Source organism: Oryctolagus cuniculus, chromosome 15, assembly GCF_051225735.1.
Source record: "Oryctolagus cuniculus isolate XC-2025 breed Fujian yellow rabbit chromosome 15, ASM5122573v1, whole genome shotgun sequence".
Taxonomy (NCBI): Eukaryota; Metazoa; Chordata; class Mammalia; order Lagomorpha; family Leporidae; genus Oryctolagus; species Oryctolagus cuniculus.
The window spans coordinates 65,480,673-65,507,038 of record NC_142881.1 but is presented as its reverse complement, the minus strand read 5'-3'; the positions used below and the strand labels follow the sequence as shown (position 1 = coordinate 65,507,038).

The following is a 26,366-nucleotide window of genomic DNA, read 5'->3' as shown; positions in this document are numbered from 1 at the left end:
TTTTCCCATGCTATGATGTAGCATGATCCCCTTAACAGATATGCCTGTCTAATCTTCATGTTTCCAGCCTCTAAAACCACGACCTAAATAAAACTCTTTTCTCTAAAAAGCATCCAGTCTTGGATATAGAAAAAGAAAAACTAAGGCACATAATTTAGTTTGGGGGCATCAAAATATATCACTTGTGGAAGATGATATGAGCTGAGCCTGTAATGAATAACATTTTATAGAGGAGACGGACATTATAAGCAGAAAAAAAAAACAAGTTCTGATGATAGGACAAAGGGCATTGTGGAAAACAGTTCAAGTTAGATGAGAAGAAGAAATGGAAGCAGAGGCAAATGGGCATTAAGGTAAAAAATGTTGTATGATGTGATATGGACAGTATACTGTAGTCAACACAGACACAACCAAAGTCTTTGGGCAAAGGCAGCATAGAATCACATTGCTGCTAGGCAGCTAACCCTGGCAGAAGTGGGGAGTATGAACTGATAGGACAGACTCTGGTAGCAAAGAGATCACAGAGGGGTCTACCACAACATCCTAGAAGTGGTTCTCAAAATATGGTCTCTGGTACAGCAGCACCTCAGCTCCACCACAGACGTAATGAATCAGAAACTCTTGGATAGGATTCAGCAATTCGTCTCTTAACAAGTCCCCCTGGTGATTCTGCTGCATGTTGAAATTTGAGAACCACTATTCTAGTTGATAGATAATAATGGTACGAAAGAGAACAAACAAACCCAGTGATTTGATGGGGGTGGTGACAAAAGTTAGAGTTCAGAACAATTCTGTGGTTTAAAGCTAAGGAAAATACATAGAAAATGAAGCACAGTATATGTCCTAGACTAAGTTCATATCAACAGGCTTCCTTGGAGATTCTCCCTGCCTTCTTTATGGAAGTGCTGCTACTTTTGGCCCACTCCCACTTGTAAGCAGAGCAATGGCAGCAAAGATCCCATGTAGGACAGGACAAAGGTGTGTGTGCGTGTGTGTGTGTGTGTGTGTACACACATTTTTATTTATTTGGAAGTCAGAGTTACACAGATACACAGAGAGAGAAGGAGAGCCAGAGAGAGAGAGGTCTTCCATCGTCTGCTGGTTCACTCTCCAGTTGGCCGCAATGGCCTGAGCTGTGCCAATCCGAAGCCAGGATCCAGGAGCTTCTTCTGGGTCTGCCATGTGGGTGCAGGGGCCCAAGGACTTGGGCCATCTTCTACTGCTTTCCCAGGCCATAGCAGGGAGCTGGATTGGAAGTGGAGTGCCAGGACTTGAACTGGAGCCCATATGGGATGCCAGGACTGCAGGCAGCAGCTTTACCTGCTACACCACAGTGTCGGCCCCAGGTTCTGATATTTGATATGTGGGACCCTCCACTTGGAAGTTCAGCAAACCACATTGAACACTGGGCGTGTGTGTGCTAAGGGTACTAAGAATAATGTCAGGAATCAATTTCAAGATCTACTGGAAAACTTCAATATATTCTGTGAAATTATGACTGAAGTCTATGACCTATACGCCACTATCCTGACAACCAGTTTTTTATATTTGTTCTGCAACTACATAGAAAGACTGGTATTAGATGCTTCCTTCCTTGCCAGCACATGTGTTCTTTTAATAGTTGCCTGAATTTTAAATAACAGTAAAGAAAAGGTAGCTATAAGCCATCATTCCCTCTGTTACTGGATAAGTCAGAGACACAAAGTAGTATGGGTTAATCTTAAATCAAGGTGACCTGGTATCAAAGTTTGGCCTACCTTGCTATTTCCTGACTCACTCCACCCCTTCTGACAACATCCTTCAACAACCCCATTCCTAAATACACTGCCTAGATGGTTTTTATTTGATGGTAGGGGGAAGTCTGTTTGCAGCTGTGCATGTGACTAATATGTTCATTTATTTAACTAATATTTACCGAGTACCTACTTCTTGCCAGGCACCATGCTGGGTTCAGGAAATATAGTGAATAAAACATTGATAGTTCCTGTTCTCCTGAAATTTATATTTTAAGGGGAGAGACAGACAAAAACAAGTAGATAAATGATATGGTGATTCCAGAGTGTTAAGTGCTGTTAATAAAAAGGACTGGGGCTGACATTGTGGTGCCATGGGTATAACTGCTGCCTGTGACACCAGCAGACCATATGGGTGTTGGTTTGCATCCTGGTTGCCCCACTTCCGATCCATCTCCCTGCTAAATGGCCTAGGAAAAGCAGAAGAAGATGGCCCAAGTGCCTAGGTGCCTGCCACCTCCTGGCTTCAGCCTGGTACAGTCCTGGGCTGTTGTGACCATCTGGGGAGTGAAATAGCAGATGGAAGATCTCTCTCTTTCTGTCTCTATCTCTCTCTCTGTATAACTCTGACTTTCAAATACATACATACAACATCTTTTAAAAAACCAGAAAAGAAAAAAGCTTGTGTAGCAATACAGAATAGTAGTGAACAGACTATGTATAAGTGATTAGAGAAGAGATGACTTAAAGAGCAGAGCAAGATCATTCCAGGCAAAGTGAACTGTATGTGCAGAGTGTCAGGTGTGAAAGACCAGGATAGCTAGAGTATGCAGGCAAAGGTGAAAGAGGCGTGACATAAAGACATAGGGCTAGAGATCATGTAAATCCTTTCGATCACAATAGAAGCTTACATTTTCAGTCTATCTGCAATGAGAAGGCATTGCAGGATTTTAAGCAGGGGAATGAAAAAATTTAATCTCTTCCAAAAGTGATTATTTTAGCTACTGTGTAGAAAATAGAAGGACTGTCAGAAAGAGTGAAAGCCTAGAGATCAATTAGGAAACTATTGGAGGACATGGAAAATAGCCCTGAGCTAAAGTCATGTCAGAGAAACAGAAGTAAATGAATCTGAGATATGAGGACTTGAGATACATTCTTAAAATCACATCAAAGAACCCACTGAGAGGTGAGTGATGTAGTACAGTGGATGGGGCTGCCAGCATTCCACCTCAGAGTGCCGGTTTGAGTTTGGGCCACTCTATTTCTGCTCCAGCTCCGTGGTTAATGCATCTGGGAAGCAGAGGATAATGGTTCAGTACTTAGTTGAGTTCCTGCCACCCATATGGGAGAACCAGATGGAGTTCCTGGCTCCTGGCTTTAGTGTAGTCCAGCCAAAGCTGTTGCGGCCATTGGGGGGGGGGGGCAGTGAATCAGTACATGGGAGATGGATTTCTCTTTCTCTCAATCTGCCTTTCAAATAAAATAAATCTCAAAAAAAAAAAAAAACCAAAAAAAAACCACAAAAAACCTAAAAAACAAAACAACTCACAGGGTGTGGCTGTTTGTTCTAGAGTTTAAGGCACTGCCTGTCTAAGCGTTTAGGCTCCTGCACACACATGGCAGACCTGGAGGAATTTGGCTCCTGGCTCCTGCCTTTGGTTTGGCTCAGCTCCAGCCATTGCGGCCACCTGGGGAGTGAACCAGCGGATAGAAGACCTTTCTCTCTTGTCTCTCCCTCTCTCTGTTTGCTACTCTACCTCTCAAATAAATAAATAAAAATCTTAAAAAAAAAAAAGAATAAAAAAAAAGAGATATTGCCTGGGCTGTCTGAATCCCAAATCACAGTGACTAAGCTTGAGTTCTGGCTCTGCTCCTAATTCCAGTTTCTACCTAATGTGCACCTGGGGAAGCAGCAGAATATGCCTCAAGTAGTTGGGTCCCTGTTACCCATGTGGGAGACCCAAACTGAGTTCCTGGTCTAGGTTTCAGCCTGGCCTAGGACCAGATTTTGTGGGCAAAGCTTGTGATATTCCGTGTATTCTGTGATAGGTGGAATAGTAGGAAACATTTCGGAACCATGAGGGTGTGGGTCAACATTATGGCGTGGCAGGTAAAGCAGCTGCCTGCAACTCTGGCATCCCGTATTGGCAACGGTTTGAGTTCCAGCTGTTCCACTTCCAATGCAGCTCCCTGTTAGTGGTCTGGGAAAATCAGTGGAAGGTGGCCTAGGTGTTTGGGTCCCTGCCACCCCAAGGAAGGAAACCAGCTCCTGGCTTCTGGTTTTGGCCTGGTCCAGCACCGGCTGTTGCCATCTGGGGAGTGATCTAGCAGATAAAAGATCTCTGTCTCTCCCTCTCTCTGTGTACCTCTTTTGAATACATAAATAAACGAATAAATCTTTTAAAAAAAGACCTGTAAGGGTGGGAAGAAGGATGTAGATAAGGCGTACACACATACATGTTTAGACAGCCCACCCACCCTTTATCTTTTGAAGAAACATCACTTTGTACCCACCACTGTTGAGGAGGTCAGTGGAGATATTTTGTGCATTTAAATCAACATTTACTATTAACTGGACCAGAGGGTAGGCATCTGACCCAAGGGTAAACAACTTATGGTTCTCCCAGTGTCTTATTTATGACAGTACACACAAAAGGACATGGAGCTAACCTAGTGTTTTTTCTTGTCCAGGAGCCAAAATGGAAAGCATGTACAGGCTAGGAAGCTGCTCCAGAGATCAGAAGAAGCAGACAAGCAAAGCAGGTGAGTAACACTGGCGAGTGAAGCTCTGGAGTGACACTCCATGAAGGTCTGTGTCTGAGTCTCTAGAGCTGACTGGGGTCTACAATCACCTGATCTGGCTCTACGCTCAGTGGAAACTTGTCCCGTTCTGGCTCTTGTTTGAAATTTCTTTGAGATGCCTCTTAAAATAGGGAACACTTAATGAATCCTTAGTATGTGTCAGGGATTGTGCTTTGTAAAAATTATCTCGTTTAACTTTCACAATAACTGAAGTGAAGTCGTTACTCACTATCTTCACTTTTATAGATGAGGGAATTGAAACTTAGAGAGATGCTCAGTAACTTGTCCATAGCACTGGTCTTCAATGCTTTGTGTTGAGACTGGGTAATTTATAAAGAACAGAAAATTATTTTGTCACAGTTCTAGAGGCTGCAGGGTCCAGGATCAAGAGACCAATGTTAGATGTCTGGAAGGGTCATCTTCCTGCATCAACAGAGCCAGAGGGCTAATGAGACAGAAGGGGAAGATACCCAGCACTGCACCCCCCCCACCTTTTCAAATAACTTCCTGCACAATTTATTAAGCTACTCATATACAATCTACTCTGCCCTGCTGAGACCATGTTCTTTCCTCCTGATGATGGCAAGAAGCAGGTGAAACCCTTTTAAGAGCCTTACCCTCATTCAGGGAGGAATGCTCATAGCCTCCCGGCTCTTAAAGGCCCCGCCTCTTCATACCATCACATTGTCACTATCAGAATTTCTTTCTTTTTTCTTTTTTCTTTTTTTTTTGACAGGCAGAGTGGACAGTGAGAGAGAGAGACAGAGAGAAAGGTCTTCCTTTGCCATTGGTTCACCCTCCAATGGCCGCCGCGGCCGGCGCGCTGCGGCCGGCGCACCGCGCTGATCCGATGGCAGGAGCCAGGAGCCAGGTGCTTTTCCTGGTCTCCCATGGGGTGCAGGGCCCAAGCACTTGGGCCATCCTCCACTGCACTCCCTGGCCACAGCAGAGGGCTGGCCTGGAAGAGGGGCAACCGGGACAGAATCCGGCGCCCCGACCAGGACTAGAACCTGGTGTGCCGGCGCCGCAAGGCGGAGGATTAGCCTAGTGAGCCGCGGCGCCGGCTTGACACCATCAGAATTTCTGAGGGGGACACATTCAAATCACAATAAACCCAGGATTATTTAATGGTGATACAGGTTTCAAACTCACATCTTTTAACTGAATGTCTTAACCACTATGTTATAATGTCTTCTTTAATGTGTATGTTCCTTACACACACACACACACACACACACACACACACACACACAAAACCCACAAAGCTTCCTCAACCTGACATAAGTAAAATGGGTTTCTTTTCATTTTAATCAAAAAAATCAGATTAAACAGTGCCCTGAAGCTAAGAGAACATTCTGTGTTCTCTCTGTGCCAACAAGCTCCCTCACACAGTTATGCATCTAAAGAAAACAGAAAAGAATGAAAAAAAAATTCCTGTAGGGGTCTTTTGAAATGGATATATAAAATATATGATGATATATTAATCATAAATCGACATCCTTTTACTTCTGTCTTGAAATACTTCAATCTAGGCATTTACAAGAAGGCAGGCTGAGTGTTTGTATGAATACGTTTTACTCAGCATAGTAACTAAGGCAGTTTCTATAGGTGGCAAGATGTTTGTCTTCTGCTCTGGGCATCCAATGTTCATCATTATAACTTGGGAGTGGGTGTTTGCATTAGCAGTTGAGATGTAGTTTGGGATACCTGTATCCTATATTGGAGGGCCTGGTTTGAATTCTGGCTACTCTGCTTCCTATTCATCTTCCTGCTAAGGCACATTCTGGGAAACAGCAGATGGTGAAAGCAGTATGAGTCCTTGTCCTTTATGTGGGCAATCGAGATGGGAATTCTAGGCTCTTGACTTCAGTCTGGCCCAGTCCTGGCTGTTGTGGGCATTTATGGAATGAACTCGTGGATGAAAGATCTCTGTCTTCCTTAAAAAAAAAAAAAAAAGATGACTACCTTAAAGTGAAGTAAAATATACTAGAATCTTCTTTAATGAAATTATTTGGGACTGGCACTGTGGTGTAGTGGATAAAGCCACTTCCTGCAGTGCCAGCATCTCATATGGGCGCCAGTTTTTGAGTTCTGGCTGCTCCACTTCCAATCCAGCTCCCTGCTATGGCCTGGGAAAGCAGTAGAAGATAGCCCAAGACCTTGGGCCCCTAATCCCATGTGGGAGACCTGGAAGAAGCTCCTGGCTCCTGGCTTCTGATTGGGACAGCTCTGGCTGTTGCGGCCACCTGGGAAGTGAACCAGTGGATGGAAAACCTCTCTCTCTCTCTGCCTCTGCCTCTCTCCTTTCAAATAAATAAAATAAAATCTTTAAAAAAAAGAAATTATTTGTAAGTGAGTGACACTGACAGTTTTATGTGTCTAGGACATGTTGTACAACAAAAAATATTTAAGTGACATAAAGATACTAACTAGATACTGCTTTATACAAATACTTGGCTTAAATTATTTTATAATTACTTCACTATTTCTCAAAAATTGATTTCTTCAAAAATCTCATGCATTTCTTTTGCTGGTATAATTATGGATCACTGTCTCTTTACATTGGTTTTGGCTCTATTGTGTTCTAGTGGTAACCCAAGTACTAGAATGAGAAAATGTCTGAAAAACTCTTGGCCATTAAATTCATATATTTAACAAGTCACAACCTTGAAATCTCACTCTAACCGAAAACACCATTAAAAGTGCCTAGCTATTATTACTAGGGGAAAAATTTAATAAAAGCTAATTAAGCTACAGAAGACCCAAGTGGTTAACCGATTTTAGGGGTTAAATTTCTGGTCCTCCTAATTATCCTCTGATGGCTTTACCTAGTATTTCACAGCCATGACAGATGACAATGAAAACTGCAATGAAATTCATCCGCCCTGACACTGTGCTAAGCACCAGCCTCTCCCTCTCCACGTAAAATCAATGCTCTGTTTGAGGAAACACGTTTACAGCTTTATTAGGATGTCTTGCTTGTTCTGTAACAGCTACTTGAAGCTGTGGTAACAAATCGACTCAACTCAGTTAAACCTAGAGAGCTGGGTAAGAGGCCCATCGATAAGGTTGTTATAAAAATAAACTGCAGGAGATCAGAAAGCTGGAGCAAACAGTCTGGTAAATGTCAATATTTTCCCTTACAGAGGATGACAAAAACAGAGAGATCATGTGGAAAGTCTCTCTCCCCCCTTATAAATGTTTCTTGTTTCCATTGGATAAAGCATTTCTATTTTATGTGCACAACTCCTTGGAATGAAAATTTCACTTCCTAATTCCCACATGTATCTGGAGCAGGAAGTTGATATAAACACTGGATATTTTTTCAAGCCATGTTAGATTTTTTATGTTCCTTCATAGTTAGAGACACATTTTGGTCTTCTCTGACTTCATAAAATGACCTTATCCAAGTTCGACGAATACCTGTGGTGGCTCAGTCTTACTTTTTTTTCATTTATGAAATAAAGCTTTCATCATCTACATTTAGGAGGTCACTTCAATGAAACGTACACTCTTGCTATAATATCTGTGAGGCTGATGTACTTTCACAATTAGGCCTTCCATGTTCTTGGCATTTAACAAGAGCAAATATTGTTACACAGGCTGCACAACCTCCTGACTGGGGGGACATATAAAATGTCTGTTCCTAATAGGGAGCAGACCCAGTGGGGTTAAGCCTCCACAGAGGGTGTAGCTCTACAGAACAAGGTCTCATATACTCTTGCTTAGATGTTCACAGGTTGCTCAAAGAACTAACATCTGGCAGGAAATTCCCACTTCACTTTGGCTAGCTTAGCCTGCCCAGATGTGACAAAGTAATGGTTTCCCCTTGTTGAAAAGTGCTCAGATGTAAACTTTTTTTTCCCTTTATTTCCTATGTAGTCTAGTCAGTAAAATTCTGTTTTGTTTTGACTTCATATTGACTACCAACTCAACAACTTGTGACCCTTATGTTAGAAAACACAGATTTTTCTGGGAAAAGGAAACCAACAAGCATTAAATTTTAAAATAACTTAAAAGCTACTGTTCCTGTCAGTACAAGGTCTAACCTAGAAAGTATCCACATAATGAAAAACCATAGCTTAAGTGGTGTCAGATGGTACCGTGCCTGACCTGTACAAGAAGTCAGTTCGGAGTAAAGGTTCCTTTAGAACAGATAGCTTGGCACAACATTCTCAACATCAAGTGAGCAGCTGAGGAGTAACGTACAGTATATGGATAAGTGGTCAGGGCTAAAACCATGAGAGTAACTATTATTCCCAAACGTACTCTCTTTGTGAAGGATGAAAGTGGAAGTTTGTGAAATTCTATTAACATAGCATGGGATACTGCATCTGAACCAAAAACAAAGAAATGCCCCTAATTAAGGGAAGAAGCACCATACAGAAAAGATGTCCTTTCACCCAACCCTTTTCAAAATACTGCTTTGAGGGGCTGGCACACTGTGGCTTAGTAGGTTAAGCCTCTGCCTGTGGTGCCAGTATCCCATATGGGCCCTGGTTAAGAGTCCTGGCTGCTCCTCTTCCAATCCAGCTCCCTGCTGATGCACCTAGGAAAGCAGTGAAAGATGGCCCAAGTGCTTGGTTCCTGAACCTACATGGGAGACCTGATGAAATTCCTGGCTCCTGGCTTCAGATCTGCATGGCTCTGGCTGTTGTGGCCATTTAGGGAGTGAATCAGCAGATGGAAGCTCGTGCTCGCTCTCTCTCTCTCTCTGTATTTCTCTGTAATTCTGCCTCTCAAATAAATAAATAAGAGTGGGAATGAGAGAGGAAGGAGATATACAATTTGGGACATGTTCAAACTGACTTGCCCCAAACAGTAGAGTTAGAAACGTGCCAGGGCATTCCAATTCAATCCCATCAAGGTGGCATGTACCAATGCCATCTCACTAGTCCAAGTGATCAATTTCAGTTCACAATTGATCATAATGATAGGTCTAAGAGTCAAAGGGATCACATAAACAAAAAACTAGTGTCTGCTAATACTATCTGATAGAATTAAGAAGGAGAGAATGATCCAACATGGGAAGCGGGATACACAGCAGACTCATAGAATGGCAGATGCCCTAAACAGCACTCTGGCCTCAGAATTAGCCCCTAAGGCATTCGGATCTGGCTGAAGAGCCCATGAGAGTATTTTAGGCATGGAAAGCCAAGACACTCTGAATGCTACCAAAAATATGGACAGAGCCAAATGGGATTTTGTTTAATCTCATTTCATTCTGATTTAGAAATGACCTCATTTGTAAAGAGTTTTATTCATGAAAATAGTTTGAAAACCATAAAATGTGATTTAAAAAATATTTCTTCAGTACTAACACTCTAAGCAATGCAGTTAAAGACAAGAAAATTTCTTGGGACATAGTCATAACTGTTGAAGTAAGGAGATGATAGCAAGCTTACTTATGTGAGGCTGAGCTTACGTCCTAATTCATAAGCAGTAAAACTAATTTTGTTATCAACTGCATTTGATCAAGCAACAATTTCTTAGAGCAGAATGGTTCTAAAATTTTAAGGCCATTTGATGATGGAAACAAAATTTTAATTGGCCATTTATTTCCTAGGCTAGAAATAAATAAATAAATAAATAAATATATAAACTCTATAAAATATCAATGTTAGCTGGATAGTTAAATGAAAATAAATTAAAAGGCTGTGTTTATATAGTAGCTGAAGTGAGAGTAATTTTTTTTAAGATTTATTTATTTGAAAGTCAGTTAAATAGAGAGAGGAGGAGACACAGACAGAGAAAGAAAGAGAGAGAATGAGATCCTTTGTTTGCTGTTTACTGCCCCAGATGGCCACAATGGCTGAGGCTGGGCCAGGCCAAAGTTAGGAGCCAGGAGCTTCTTCCAGGTCTCCCACACGGATGGCAAGGGCCAAAAACACTCAGGCCATCTTCCATTGCTTTTCTCAGGCCAACAGAAAGCTGGATTGGAAGTGGAGTAGCTGGGACTCGAACTGGCACCCATATGGGATGACAGTATCACAGGCAGTGGCTTAACCCACCATGCCACAACACAGGCCCTGGGCGAGTAATTAAAAAAAAAAGAGCTTATTTATATATTTTCATCTACTTGAAAGGCACAGTAACAGACAGAAAGGGAGAGAGAGGAGAGGAGAGGAGGGGAGGGGAGGGGAGGGGAGGGGAGGGGAGGGGAGGGGAGAGGAGATATTCCATCCATTGGTTCACTTTCCAAATGCCTGTAGCAGCCAAGGCAGAACCAGGACAAAGCCAGGAGCTTAGAACTCAATCTGGGTCTAATAAGTGGGCAGCATGGCCTCAAGCACTTGAGCCATCACTTGCTGCCTCCCAGGATGCATTAGCAAAGAGCTAGTTTGGAAGCAGAAGTGTGGGACACAAACCAGCACTCCAAATGGCATGTGGGTGCCCCAAATGGTGGTTTAATTTGCTGCGCCATTAACACCTGCCTTGAGTAACTTTTAATTTGATAATCATACTGCTAGTTTTTGTTTGCTTAATTCAGACCTTAGCCGATATTAAATAACCTGACAATATCAGAGGTTACATTTCATAGAAATTATCACATACGTTGGAATTTCTCATGACTTATTTACCATGACCAACACTTCTATTAGGTTGCAAGGCTGACCAGGTTCTACATCAGTACTACTGATTAGTGATTTTACTCACTTAGAAAGTACAAGAATGACAAAGCCACTAAAGGCACACCATAAAAAGATTGAAGTATCATTAAGACATACAGAGTAAAAAGTGATCATGTCAATCACTTACCTTTCAGTATATCTACTGTTAACTGTTTGGTGTGCTTCTTTTTGGGACATTTATAAGTAAAAACACAACATACACACATAAGGCCATTTTAACAAAATATAGATGGCATCTCATACTTACTGTTTCATGAACTTTTTTATTCCCATTTATCAAGATGTCACCTTGAAGATTTTATACTCAGAAATAGATACTAGATAAGCCCCAAGTTAACCAGAAACTCAAGTCTCCACTGATTTTTTTTTAAAAATATTTATTTATTTTATTTGAAAGGCAGAGTTACAGAGAAAAAGTGAGCGAGTGAGAGAGAGAGAGTGAGGGACATCTTCCATCTGCTGCTTCACTCCCCAAATGGCTGCAATGGCTGGAGCCAGGCCAGGCTGAAGCCAGGAGCCAGAAGCTTTTTCTGGGTCTCCCACATGGAAGCAGGCACCCAAGTACTTGGGCCATTTACTGCTGCTCTCCCTGGTGCATTATCAGGGAGTTGGATCAAAAGTGGAACAGCCAGGACTTGAACTGTTGCCAAATGAGATGCTGGCCCTGCAGGCAGTGGCTTAACCTACTATGCCACAGCACTGGCCTCACCGTTGATCTTTATTTCTTTTAAACATTTTATTTATTTATTTATCTGAAACCTAGAGTAACAGAAAGAGTGAGATAGAGAAAAAGAGCTAGCTAGACAGTTAGAGAAACATCTTCCATTCACTGGTTCACTACTTAAATTCCACAACAGTTGGGGCTGTGACAGGCTGCAGCCAGGAACCAAGAACTCCAGTGGAGTCTCCGACACAGGTGGTAGGGACCCAAGTACTCCAACCATCAATTGCTCTGTGTAACAGCAGAGGTTGTAGAGCAGGGCTCAGTCCCAAGCACTCTGATTTGGCATGCAGGTGTCCCAAGTGACTGCTTAAGTCCCTGTATCTCAATGTACCTTCACTATCTTTATATTAATGCTATAAAAAAACTAGTTACATGATTTTGTAGAATTAACAAATAAGGCTGATCAGTGAATTCCAGAGTTTTGGATGTCACAGAAGGTTGAAACTTCCCCAAAAGATTTTAGGGATAAACATAGGGCTGTCAAACATTAATTTAGGAAAGCACATTAAAAAAACCCACATTATTACCAATGTTATTCATAAACATAGGACAGTTTAAGTCTCCAAAAACAGGAATAATGAGAATTAAAATTTGCTACATTTGGCTTTTTTTTTTTTTTTTTTTTGATAAGCAGAGTTAGTGAGAGAGAAAGAGAGAGAGAAAGGTCTTCCTTTTTCTGTTGGTTCACCCCCCAAGTGGCTGCTACGGCTGGTGCGCTGCGCCAATCTGAAGCCAGGAGCCAGGTGCTTCCTCCTGGTCTCCCTTGCGGGTGTAGGGCCCAAGCACTTGGACCATACTCCACTGCCTTCCTGGGCCACGGCAGAAAGCTGGATGGGAAGAGGAACAACCGGGACAGAATCCAGTGCCCCAACCGGGACTAGAACCCGGGGTACCAGTGCTGCAGGCAGAGGATTAGCCTAGTGAGCTGTGAGGCTGGCCTACATTTGGCTTTTTAAAATTTACTTTTCACCATTTCCTTTTTAATTTTGACACTAGCTGATGAAAACTGTTAATTCATTGACTGGCACCTGTCTACAGACCAGTTTTTAGAAAACCCTTTTGGGTATTTCTCCAAACTTGGAGAGGAAGACAAGGTGATACAGTAATGTATGAGAGTTAAGAATAAAACGGTTAGGGGTAAGAACTCAGATTTTGAGTTTGAATCCTGGCTTTTAACGTGACATTGACAAACTATTTACTTTCTCAAAACTTCAAGGCTACAGGAACTATCTAGCAAAGCCCAGATCCAGCTGCCAGTCCACAGAAGCTAAATAAATGGATTGTAGTTTTAGGTTACTATATTCTGGAGGTGATTAGTGGGGCATAAAGGGTTAACTGATGCATGATGTATGACTATGTATGAATCAGATAGATAAGGTGGGTAAAACTAAGCAGATCCATTTAATGGCAGCTAAGACCATTACAGGATTCAAATTTGTTTCAGTTGGCTGACTAATATTCTTGGTCAGGAAACTAACAAACATATGTCACAATTTTAAGAAAATGAACTTCAGAAATTTTACTTACGACTTTTCTCCTGGCCCTCTACCACTAAATAAAATCTTTTCATATTAACATCATTTTCTTACAATAACATTTCTCAATAATCTTCAAGTATATGATACCTAAAGCTCACATCTGAACTTTGGGGTCTGCTAGCCTATGTGGCTCAAATCATTTCTGTCTTATCCAAATTCCTAGAAGATAAAGCACTTTGAATTCCAATACGTATTTACAGATGTTTCTAGGTAGAGGCCAACCAGCATATCAGATCTTTGAGAGAACATTTGTGTTTATGAGAAATTCGAGACTTCACTCTAAAACCATCCTGTATTTCATAAAAAACAAAGTGATTTTTTTTTGTCATGGCTGGGAAAGGATAATCTTTACCCCTTTTAACTAATGAAGGCTCAAATAATTGCAGGCAGATTTTCTGAAATTTGGTCCTGGTCCAGCTTCAGTTTATCTATGTCTCTGGATGTGTGATCCCAACAAAGCATGAAATGAAGCATCTTATGTTTGTGCAAGGATGAATATATTTTCCCTTCTCTTGTGTGAACTTGAAATGTTATCTGTGGTGAATGTTTTATATTCCTGATGACCTCATCAATACATACTTCCTTGATGGTTTGAAGGACAATTTCTGTTTACGAAATAAAACACAGAAGACGTTCTTTTAAACAAGGAGAGACGGTATTGATATATGGTGGTTTAGCCGTGGGTAGCTGTCATCTGAGTTACCATCAAGAAAATCCCCAGAAGATGGTGGATCATATGAAGATTTTAGGTTTTCAGTGAGGAAGTGTGAGAAACAAGATATTTAACCCTCACCAAATTATTTTCTAGTCATCTAAGTTGGAGAGCCAATGAAAGGGGTGGTGAAGAAAACAACAAAAGCACAAGAACTCTACACTGCTTCTTTGTGTAGTACAATGAAGCAGTAATTAAGAATGAGGGAGGGGGCCGGCACCGTGGGCTCACTTGGTTAATCCTCTGCCTGCGGCGTCGGCATCCCATATGGGTGCCGGGTTCTAGTCCCGGTTGCTCCTCTTCCAGTCCAGCTCTCTGCTGTGGCCGGGGAGGGCAGTGGAGGATGGCCCAAGTGCTTGGGCCCCTGCACCTGCATGGGAGACCAGGAGGAAGCACCTGGCTCCTGGCTTTGGATTAGCGTACCTCTGGCTGTAGCGGGCCATTTAGGGGGTGAACCAACAGAAGGAAGACCTTTCTCTCTGTTTCTCTCTTTCTCTCACTGTCTAACTCTGTCAAAAAAAAAAAAAAAAAAAAGAATGAGGGAGGAAGCTACAAATGTTTGGGAACAAAGAAGGTGAGTATAGCAAATATAATGATAATTAGAGAATTTATATGGCTCTCAAAAGTACACACAGATGCTAAATGAAGAAGTAGCAACATTCTTATTCTGGAAACAATTTTTTAAAAATCAAATTCTTTATTCAACATGAATTAGAGTGATATTAATGCCCCTTTTTAATAGATGGGAAATAGGATAACTATTTACACTGTGATTGCTAAGTAGATTCAAGAGTCATTCGCACATCACAGGTAATCCTTATTTTAGGGCAATATATTTTCCCCACTAAAGCAGGTAGCACAGTTATTTTATTATCACTCAAAAAAAAAAAAAAGTTCTAAGCTAGAGTTGGCTTTTAATTACTCTTAATGAGGCTTTTCTATACTAAGAATGTTGGTCCATGGGTGAGGTCTTCTACCTGTAGGTTATATATATATGCCTGGACATAATCTGTCAAAGGTATACTCACTTTCAGTCTAAAAATGATTTGTAAGTCTAGTCCATATTCCTTCAGATGCCATAAAACATGTGCTTAAATCACTTTAGATTACTATAGGCTGGTATTGACAGCCAGGTGGGAACATTGATTAGGTCCCTTTTCATGTTATTTGTTACGATTTTTCTTCTGTTTCATTTACTGGGAAGACACAAGGGAAGAGATTTCACTGGGAACAATGACAGTGCCTGTCACACAATGTTCTCAATGTTTCCATTTGTTACTATGACAGTGACAAAGAGGGTTCCAAATGAAAAGGCAGACCTGCTGTGACAAAGCACAGCAGGATAACAGAAGAAATTTTCTCCTGACCTGGGAAATTAGGAAATCATACTTAGAGATTACAGAATTGTCTCCATTTCCAAAGGTACAATCCTAGTACATGGGTTTTTGAGAAAGAATGCGCAAAGAATAGTTCTATCATTGCTGGTCAGTGGACAAATACAGAACAATGTTACAAAGTACTTAAGACCTCCAAATAGAACAAAGAGGCTAAGGAAGATTTGTCATTGTTAATAAAGACTTAGGATGGAACTACAAATTTATGTATCTTCGGGATACTCATTTTAAAATTATATATGAAAATCCATGATGTATTCCCATTTAAAAATGTTTTTATGAGTTTATTGGGGCTGGTGCTGTGGCATAGAAGATGAAGCCGCTGCCTGCAGTTGCTGGTATCCCATATGGGTGCCAGTTCGATTCCCAACTGCTCCACTTCTGATCCAGCTCTCTGCTATGGCCTGGGAAAGCAGTGCAGGTTGGCTCAAGTCCTTGGGCCCCTGTACCCGCATGGGAGACCTGGAAGAAGCTTCTGGCTCTTGGCTATGGATTGGTGCAGCTCCGGAAGCTGTGGTCAACTGGGGAATGAATCAACAGATGAAAGACCTCTTTCTCTCTCTGCCTCTTCTCTCTCTGTGTAACTCTTTCAAATAAATAACCTTTTAGAAAATGTTATTTATTATTTTTATTTGAGAGGGGGAGAGAGAGAGACAGAGACAGAGAGAGAGAAAATTAGGTCCTATCTACTGGTTTACTTCCTAAACACCCACAACTGTGGTCTCTAGCTGAGGCCAAAGTCTGGACCTAGGAATTCACTTTAGGTATTGCAGGCGGGTGTCAGGCACCCAAGTACTTGAGCCATCACTGCTGCCCCAAGGTTTGTATTAGCAGGATGCTGGAGACTGGTACTGAACCCAGGTTCTCGGATATGGTACACAGTCATCTTTTTTTTTTTTTTTTTTGGAAGGCTTTTATTTACTGAATACTAGTTTCTTAAGTACAGCTTTTAGGGATATAGTGTTTCTTCCCCCCATTCCTGCCCTCCAACCCCCACTCCCATTCCATTTTCCATTAAGATTCGTTTTTAATTGACTTTATATACAGAAGACCAACTCTTTATTAAGCAGAGATTTCAACTCTTTGTACTCACACAGACACACAAAGTATAAAGTACAGTTTGAAGACAAGTTTTACCGTTAATTCTCATAGTACAACTCATTAGGGACAGAGGTCCAGCATGGGGAGCAAGCGCACAGGGACTCCTGTTGTTGATTGAACAACTGACACTCTTTATTTATGATGTCAGTGATCATCCAAGGCTCTTGACAAGAGCTGCCAAGGCTTGGAAGCCTTCTGAGCTCACAAACTCCGTCCGCTTTTAGACAGGGCCATAAGCAAAGTGGAAGTTCTCCCTTCAGAGAAAAGTACATCTTTCTTTGATAGCCCCTTCTTTCCACTGGGGTTTCACTCACAGAGATCCTTCATGCAGAACTGTTTTTGCCACTATGTCTTGGCTTTCCATGCCTGAAATGTTCTCATGGGGTACACAGTCATCTTAACCACTATGCTACTCCACTTTTCCCTCCCAAATACTTTTTAATTAGCTAAAAGGAACACATGACATCAGTACTGTGATATGTAACTAACATATGGAAGCTGAAACAATGTTTTATCCTAAAATTTGAAATTTATGGAAAGACAATTATTATGCTTCAGAAAGTTAAATCACCACAAAGTAGATTGGAATATAGATATGCAAAGTCACAAAAGATAGAACTACTCTTAGTTTAGCAAAACTTGAAAGCAACAGGATGAATATATTAGCTATCTAAAAATAGAATGTGTCATTCAGAAAGCATATATGTTAAACAGGCAAGGAAGCAAAGAAAAAGAAACCACACAGTATATGTAAAAGTTGCCAGTGCCTCTGTATTCATACCCAAAGCAGATAAAGTTCTTAACAGCTGGATTTATTTATTTTTTTTTAAAGTTTATTTTTATTTACTTGAAAGGCAGTCTCTCTCTCTCTCTCTCTCTCACACACACACAGAAAAAGAGAGAGAGACAGAGACAGAGACAAAGAGGGAGAGAGACACAAAGAGGGAAAGAGGAGAGGTCTTCCATCCACTGGTTCACTCCCCCAAATATCTCCAACAGCCAGGGTTGGGCTGGGTCAGGCCAAAGCCAGGAGTCTGGAACTCCACCCATGTGGGTGGCTGGAACTTAAACACTTGGGCCATCATCCGCTGCCTCCCAGGATACATTGGCAGGAAGATGGATCAGAAGTGGAGCAGCCAGACTTGAACTGCCACTCCAGTATGGGATGCTGGTGTTTCAAGCCCTGGCTTAAGCACTGCTGTGCCACAATGCTAGCCCATGGAGTTATTTTCAATCCCAATAGAATAACTAAAGCGCTATGAGATGTGAGCAGAGGTTTTAACCAGTCGATTTTTTTTATTATTTCCTACTAGACATCTGTAGTGGAGGATGAATCCAACAGGTGGCTGGATTTTAGACTGATGCTATTAAATGGTTGATTTATGTTACTCCCCTCATTTGGATTAACCAAGCCAATCTACTATCTGGTTTCCTGTTTCTCTATAGTGCAATTTTTTTTCTATTACGTATTGAAAGGCTCTTGGTTCAAACTCACCAGGGACTACAGCCCTTCACTTATTTTTCCTCCAGTTTCTCTTTCTTTAATACAACAATCCTAGCTTATGGTCTGCAGAACCCTATCAGGTAACAAAAGCCTCTCTTCAAAATATGAAGTCATCTATTCAGACAACAGGAAGTTTCTCTTCGGCAAAATAAACTTTTGTCAGAAAGGCTAGTCTGTGGTTCTCAGTTCTAATGCCAAGATTTCCCTTAATGTTTAAAGTGTAGTGCAGTAAGAACATTGCTTCTAGAGCTAGACTGCTTGGTTTTGAATCCTGGCTCTGCTATACCTAGGTATGAGACTGTGGACATGTTATCTAACCTCTTTTACTGCAGTTTTTCATCAGTAAAATACACTTAAAAATAATTTACCTCAAGGAGCTTTTGTGGCTATCAAATTACTTAATACATGTAAAGTGGTTACAGCACCAATGGGCAGTAGGTGCTATATATAAGGGTTATTTATTGCTAGTACTGTCTACCTTGACTCACACACACAGAATGTGCTGAATATGACAATTTAAGAATCCCATCAAAAACTGACATTAGCGTGTTTACCTCATTACAACATCTAGTGTTTCATGATATGATATCCTAGAACAGACCAGAGTAGATTTGAAGTATGAAAAATGGCTATCAAATTGATGTCTTACCAATGAATGCCTGCCTAGTTTCACCCTGATTTTCTCTATGTTGATTTCAACAACATGTAGTGAAATCTAGTTTTGGAGCCTGGGTATGTTAGAGATGAATAAAGATGAGGATGCCATCAGTGCTAACACAAAGGGTCAGCAAATGATTGTTTGTGGACCAAATCTGGTCTATAGATTGTTTTTGTACAGTTGGAGAGCCAAGAAAGATTGCTACATTTAAAAAATGTTATAGAAAAAAAAAACAAAACACAAGCAAGCAAACAAAACAAGAACATGAAATATAGCCTGTACGTGTCTTACAAAGCCTAAATTATTAATTTTCTTTTTTTTTTAAAGATTTATTTATTTATTTGAAAGTCAGGATTATAAACAGAGAGAGGAGAGGCAGAGAGAGAGAGAGAGGTCTTCCATTCGATGGTTCTCTCCCCAATTGGCTGCCAACGGCCACAGCCGTGCTGATCCGAAGCCAGGAGTCAGGAGCTTCTTCTGGGTCTCCCACGTGGGTGCAGGGGCCCCAGGACTTGAACCATCTTCTATTGCTATCCCAGGCCATAGCAGAGAGCTGGATCAGAAGAGGAGCAACCAGGACTAGAACTGCTGCCCATATGGGATGCTGGCGCTTCAGGCCAGGGTGTTAACCTGCTGCGCCACAGCGCCAGTCCCAAATTATTCATTTTCTGGTCCTTTATTTAAAAATGGTTGTGGATACCTGTTCTACACTTTTTTTTTTGTTCCCCCTACTAAATGTTCCACAACAATAAATAAAATTAGGCTTGATAAGTGGAGTGGGATTAAAAAGAGGCTGAAAATCCTGTAACAGAAATTCCAACTGTTTGGATATATATAGTTCATTTATCACTCTAACCAGAATATAAACAGTGGCTACTTGTTCCTAATTCAGTATCCTCAGAATGGCCTCTCTCTCGATCACAAAGTCTGTGTGTTCTGACTGATTACTGGTAGAAATACTTGGTGGCTACAAAGGGATTTGTTTTTGTAGGGCCAGGAAGCCCAGAACTCTAGAGTGAGAGGTGGGGGTTCACTAGGTCACCATCCTACCTATGCTAGTCTTATTGTCTGTCTTGCTGTGTGTCAAAGACACAGAACACTTATACTGTTTTATACAGCTTACAGGAATCACAGGACTCATGTAATGCAAATACAGGGAACATGTTTAAAAGTTTCTGCACTAAGATTTTTGGTTTAAACAATTTCTTTTTTTTTTAATTTTTTTTTTATTATTTTTTGACAGGCAGAGTGGACAGAGAGAGAGAGAGACAGAGAGAAAGGTCTTCCTTTGCCGTTGGTTCACCCTCCAATGGCCGCCGCACCGCGCTGATCCGATGGCAGGAGCCAGGTACTTATCCTGGTCTCCCATGTGGGTGCAGGGCCCAAGTACTTGGGCCATCCTCCACTGCACTCCCTGGCCACAGCAGAGAGCTGGCCTGGAAGAGGGGCAACCGGGACAGAATCTGGCGCCCTGACCGGGACTAGAACCCGGTGTGCCGGCGCCGTGAGGCGGAGGATTAGCCTAGTGAGCCACAGCGCCGGCCGGTTTAAACAATTTCTAACAAGGAAATTGCCAGTGTTTCCTTAATGTATTACAGAATATGGCCTAATTCTGAATAAAATATTTTTCTCTGAAGAGGATAAAATAGTAAAATTAGCTGCAAAATACTCTAACATTAAGAACAATGAAGGCTTTCAGAGCTAGGAAATAAAATGCAAGCATGACAGTAGAGTGTTACATGTAGTATGTACTCTTTCCAAAGAATGTAGGGCATGAGGCATCATAACTATTCATTTAAGAATGGTCGTAAATAGTTTCAGAGAAAGAAAAATGAAAAATTTATGTTGGAGGAAAGACCATTAAAAAAATAATACTGGGTGCTGGTGTTAAGGTACAGTGGGTTGGGGCTAGTGCTGTGGCGCAGGTTAATCCTCCGCCTGCAGCGCTAGCATCCATATGGGCACTGGTTCTAGTCCCGGCTGCTCCTCTTCTGATCCAGCTCTCTGCTATGGCCTGGGAAAGCAGTAGAAGATGGCCCAATCCTTGGGCCCTGCACCCACATGGGAGACCCGGAAGAAGCTACTGGCTCCTGGCTTCGGATTGGCTCCGGCCGTTGCGGCCATCTGGGGAATGAACCATCAGATGGAAGACCTCTCTCTCTTCCTCTCTCTCTACCTCTCTCTGTAACTATTTTTCAAATATAAAATATTTTTTTTTTTTTTTTGACAGGCAGAGTGGACAGTGAGAGAGAGAGACAGAGAGAAAGGTCTTCCTTTGCCGCTGGTTCACCCTCCAATGGCCGCCGCTGCAGCCGGCGCACCGTGCTGATCCGATGGCAGGAGCCAGGATCCAGGTGCTTTTCCTGGTCTCCCATGGGGTGCAGGGCCCAAGCACCTGGGCCATCCTCCACTGCACTCCCTGGCCATAGCACCTGGCCATAGCAGAGAGCTGGCCTGGAAGAGGGGCAACCGGGACAGAATCCGGCGCCCTGACCGGGACTAGAACCCGGTGTGCCGGCGCCGCAAGGTGGAGGATTAGCCTATTGAGCCACGGCGCCGGCTATTTTTCAAATATAAAATAAATCTAAAAAAATAAAAACAAGTCCACTAGCACTCATTTAAAAAAAATTCAGGTACAGTGGGTTAAGCTGCTGCTTGTGATGCCTGCATCCTATATGAGAGTGCCAGTTCCAGTCCTGGCTGTTCCCCTTCCAATCCAGCTTCCTGCTAATGCTCCTGGGGAGGCAGTGGAAGATAGTCCAAATACCTGGGCCCCAACCATCCATGTGAGAGACCAAGATGGAGCTCCTGGCCCCTGACTTTGCCTGGCCCAGATCTGGCCATTGTGGTCATCTGGTGAGTGAAGCAGTAGATGGAAGATCGAACGATCTGGTGAGCATGTGCCTGCATGTGCTCTCTCTCTCTCTCTCTATGTTGATCTTTCAAATAAATAAATTTTTAAAAATAAAAATAAAAAACAACATTAAGTTAAAATCACCACACAAACTTAAGTATCCCTTGAAATTATCCTTCAGGGAAGGGGGGGAGGTCGTCAGTTCAGTTTACCATTTTTACCTTGCTTTTCTTGTTGCTATTATAAAAAAGAAACAGAGATCTTTTGGAATCTAAACCGTTCTAGGGACTACAACTTATGTTAACCACACTTAACTAGAAGGAATTCGGACCCATCAAAGAACCTTTAAACTAGACTTCAGATCAATTTAAGTCTTTAAATCAGAAATCTGTGTTGATCTTGTTTTTAGTACTCATTCTCAAAAAGATTCAATTCTTACAAAATTTTGCCAGTTCTTACTGAGCCAGAATCCGGTAAAAAATTTAACTCTTCCTAGAATAATAAACACTACACACTGTTGTGTTAGAAACAGATATTTAAATCAAGGATATAATCCAAAGACCTCGTCTTTCATTGTTAACATGCTATTTAATATTCACCACAACTTGTTTTAAAGAACAATAATGTGTTAACATTTAAGCCTGAAGGGCTATGCATATTCTATCTACTGTACTTGATGCAACTTGTTTATGCAATATTCTGACAGATACAATTAATCTTGTGAAAATGACTGGGGTATAACATAATAGCAAATTATCTTTGTGAAACACATATTTTTCCTATAGTAAAATCCCCTTATAATACAGCAATAGTGGCATATAAAAAAACATTATGAGCTGATTGCTTAAAAGAAGAAACTTAAGTTGCTAAATTAATTAACCTTGCCTAGATGGTAACGATAAGGGTTAACATGCTTAACTTATAAGTAAGTTGAAATAAATAGTGTGTACCTCCAACAAATGCATCTCCAGCTCCGTTGGTGTCAATGATTTCTTTCTGGTCTTGATCCAAGACAGCAAAAGCAGTGACTTCACCTTCTGCAATAAGAGCCAAAGAAAAGTCAGAGTGACTTTTTTTTGTAATACTCAACATCCAAGCTTACTCAGTAAAGTATTAAGCTCCTTCATTACTCATCATTCAGAGGGAAACAGGACATGAGCTCCATATACTATACCTGAACACCAGGGAATAAAGATACAAAGTCATCTGTACGCAATACCTTTTGTAACGTTCAGAATATAGACATAGCAAGGTAGTTCACATTTTGGGAGAATAATTACAAATGGTACCAATAACTTTTTGGACAGTACAAATGACTGAACAGAAACTAAGAGCTACAGGATGTGTTTGTATGGATTGAATCATGGTCTCTAATAAAGCTTCAAGCCTGACTGAATTCCTGGCAGTAAAATCTTGGATACAGTTAAAGAGCTGTAAATTTAAAAAATACAAATAATGAGTGTTGTGTGTTTCTCTTCAGAAAGTCACAAGGCACAATAAAAAGATCACTCCTATTCTGTTACAATACTTCATGTTAATGTCAAAGATTATTGATTTTACTTGGCTTATTACAAATAACCTAATCTGGTTACTTTGTGCAAAGGAGTTACTATCTGCCAACCAGTAAAAAGGACAGCTACCACTGAATAAAAAAGACAGTTCAATGGGCTCTTGTCCTAGAGTAGTCTGGAACAGGCTTGGGTTGTTTTGACTACAGAGTAACCAAATATACTACTTCAAACTTGGAATACGGCAGTGGAATGAATATTTGTGATGAAATCTGGCTTAGAGGAAGTCTACAAATGATTGGATTGTGTTTTTTATTGAGGGCTGGAAATGAAATAACAAATTTGCATCTCTTACAGTGATAGACAGGCTAAAGACACATAGACTTCATTTTCAACCAAGTTCAAGAAGGAGATCTTGGGAATCTTAACAGAGATCTTAAGAATGAACATTAAGAATATTAACAAGCCGTATTCTGCCTGCCTTTTGCTACTGGTTATTAATGCATACTATCAACAAGAGACAAATTCAGATTCGTTAATAAAAACAGACCCTCCTGGAAAGGTTAATAGTCAAGAAGAGTGTTCATTTACTTAGTGATCCCTTCTGATCCTGTGATTACACACTCTGAGAAGACCCCACACCAGAAGCATCTGTCTGAACTCTTTTGATAACTAAACTTCCAACACTTTGTTACATTTAAGTTAACAAAATTTTGATTAACTGGAAATTATGGTATAAATATCTGAGATTAAATTATATTGAACACAGTGCTACACAGGCTAAAAAAAGGAGAAAAATGTAAGTGGACTTTATTAGAATTAATTGGGAAAGGGCTGCAGTCTGATTTAGGAAAATGTCTGTACCATAAATATTTATAAAGAAATCTGGTTTTATTACTTCCAAGTACAAGTCATCCTATAAACAGAACTAACAACTATAAACTAAGAACAAACAAGCACTAAATAAGTAAAATGAGCTAAATTAATGACACCATTACAATTTATAATAGGGTTACAGTATTTAAAAATATAACGTGTCTATAAACCATTTTAGGTAATACAATTACTGGATTTACAGATCTAAAAATAATTATAGATAAATGATAAGTAAACCATACTTAGATATAATCCTCTAAGTTCATTGCTAAAAAAAGTTAATTTAAAAATTTTATTTGATTTTTATTTATTTGAAAGGGGGGTAGAAAGAGAGAGAGAGAGAAAGACAGCGAGCCAGCTAGCTAGATGGATTTGGGTAGATCTCTCTTCCATCTTGTGGTTCACTCTCCAGAAGTCCACAACAACTGATGCTGGGGCAGACCAAAGCCAGCAGCAAGGAACTCAGTCCAGGTCTCCGATGTGGGTGTCAGGGACCCAAGTACTTGCCTATCACTGCTGCCTCCTAGGGTATGTACTATCAAGAAGCTAGAATCTGAAGTGGAGCTGGGACTTGAATTTAGGCACTCAAATAAGGGAGCTGGGAGTCCCAAACAGCATCTAACTGCTGTGACAAATGCTTGCCCAAAGTTGTTCATTATTTTTTATAAATCTTTATTTACAAATAAAACCTACTTAACATTGGAAAAGATTATTTTGTACTCTGGGGCTGGTGCTGTAGTGTAGTGGGTTAAGCTGCCTCCTACAGCACTGGCATCCCATATGGGTGTCGGTTCAAGTCCTGGCTGCTCCATTTCCAATCCAGCTCCCTGCTAATGTGCCTAGAAAAGCAGCAGAGGATGGCCCAGGTGCTTGGGTCCCTGCACCCACATGGAAAACCCTGATGAAACTCCTGGCTTTGGCCTGCCTCAGCCCTGTCTGGTACAGCCATTTGGGGAGTGAACCAGTGGATGGAAGACTTCTCTGTGGCTTTGCCTTTCAAATAAATAAATAAATCTTAAAAAAAAAAATTCAAGACTATTGGGCTAAGTACTATACTTTTGTTTCTTTATGTAAGTATGTAGGTTAAGACAATTTATCTTTAGCTATCATATGAAAATTAATTTCTTAAAATATAAAGTAGAATCATTTTCCACCTTCTATACTTAATAGTACAAATAAGTATATAAGAAAGTCACAGATGTAAAAGATATGTTACAAATTCAGTACAGCCTTTTTCTTTTTTTAATTTTTATTTTTTTTGACAGGCAGAGTTAGACAGTGAGAGAGAAAGAGAGAAAGGTCTTCCTTTTTCCGTTGGTTCACCCCCCCAAGTGGCTGCTACGGCCGGTGCGCTGCGCTGATCCGAAGCCAGGAGCCAGGTGCTTCCTCCTGGTATCCCATGCGGATGCAGGGCCCAAGCACTTGGGCCATCCTCCACTGTCCTCCTGGGCCACAGCAGAGAGCTGGACTGGAAGAGGAGCAACTGGGACAGAATCCGGCGCCCCAACTGGGACTAGAACCCGGGGTGCCGGTGCCGCAGGTGGAGGATTAACTTAGTGAGCTGTGGCCGCGCGCCGGCTGCGGCGGCCATTGGAGGGTGAACCAACGGCAAAAGGAAGACCTTTCTCTCTGTCTCTCTCTCTCACTGTCCACTCTGCCTGTCAAAAAAAAAAAAAAAACAAAAACAAACAAACAAACAAAAAAACAAACAAACAAAAAAAAACAAAAAAACTTAGTGAGCTGTGGCGCCGGCCTATTTTTTTCTTTTTTAAAGATTTATTTATTTATTTGAAAGTCAGAGTTACACAGAGAGAGGTGAGGCAGAGAGAGAGAGAGAGGTCTTCCATTTGATGGTTCACTCCCCAGCTGGCCGCAATGGCCAGAGCTGCGCCGATCCTAAGCCAGGAGCCAGGAGCTTCTTCCAGGTCTCCCATGTGGGTGCAGGGGCCCAAGGACTTAGGCCATCTTCTACTGCTTTCCCAGGCCACAGCAGAGACCTGGACAGGAAGAGCAGCCGGGACTAGAACCGGCGCCCATATGGGATGCCGGTGCTTCAGGCCAGGGCGTTAACCTGCTGTGCCACAGCACCGGCCCCCAGCCTTTTTTCTATATGTAGAGAACTTCTTTAAAAATAATGACCCTGAATATTGTGAGATCCTGAAACGTGTCCTGTCCTGAATCACATAAGGCTTGAAAATGTTTAATAATATTTAAGTTCAATGAAAACTTTTGTACATTCTTATTTTTTAAGAGTGTAATGATCTAATTTGGTTTGCAGAGCTGTTAGAATGCAAAATAGCAAGGGGCAAGTGTTTGGTGCAATGGTTAAT

The 26,366-nt window shown here is 41.3% G+C and overlaps 1 protein-coding gene across 3 annotated transcripts in view; it reads right to left on the bottom strand.

Annotated features, from left to right (window-relative positions):
• The window catches only part of ADK (adenosine kinase), a 598,204-nt gene that overhangs the window by 26,195 nt on the left and 545,643 nt on the right, over window positions 1-26,366 (bottom strand). For all 3 annotated transcript variants that reach the window (XM_008269935.5, XM_008269936.5, XM_089313495.1), the window contains one exon: window positions 22,603-22,689. In XM_008269935.5, coding sequence (XP_008268157.1) covers window positions 22,603-22,689 — 87 coding nt within the window. The remainder of the gene's footprint in view (window positions 1-22,602; window positions 22,690-26,366) is intronic.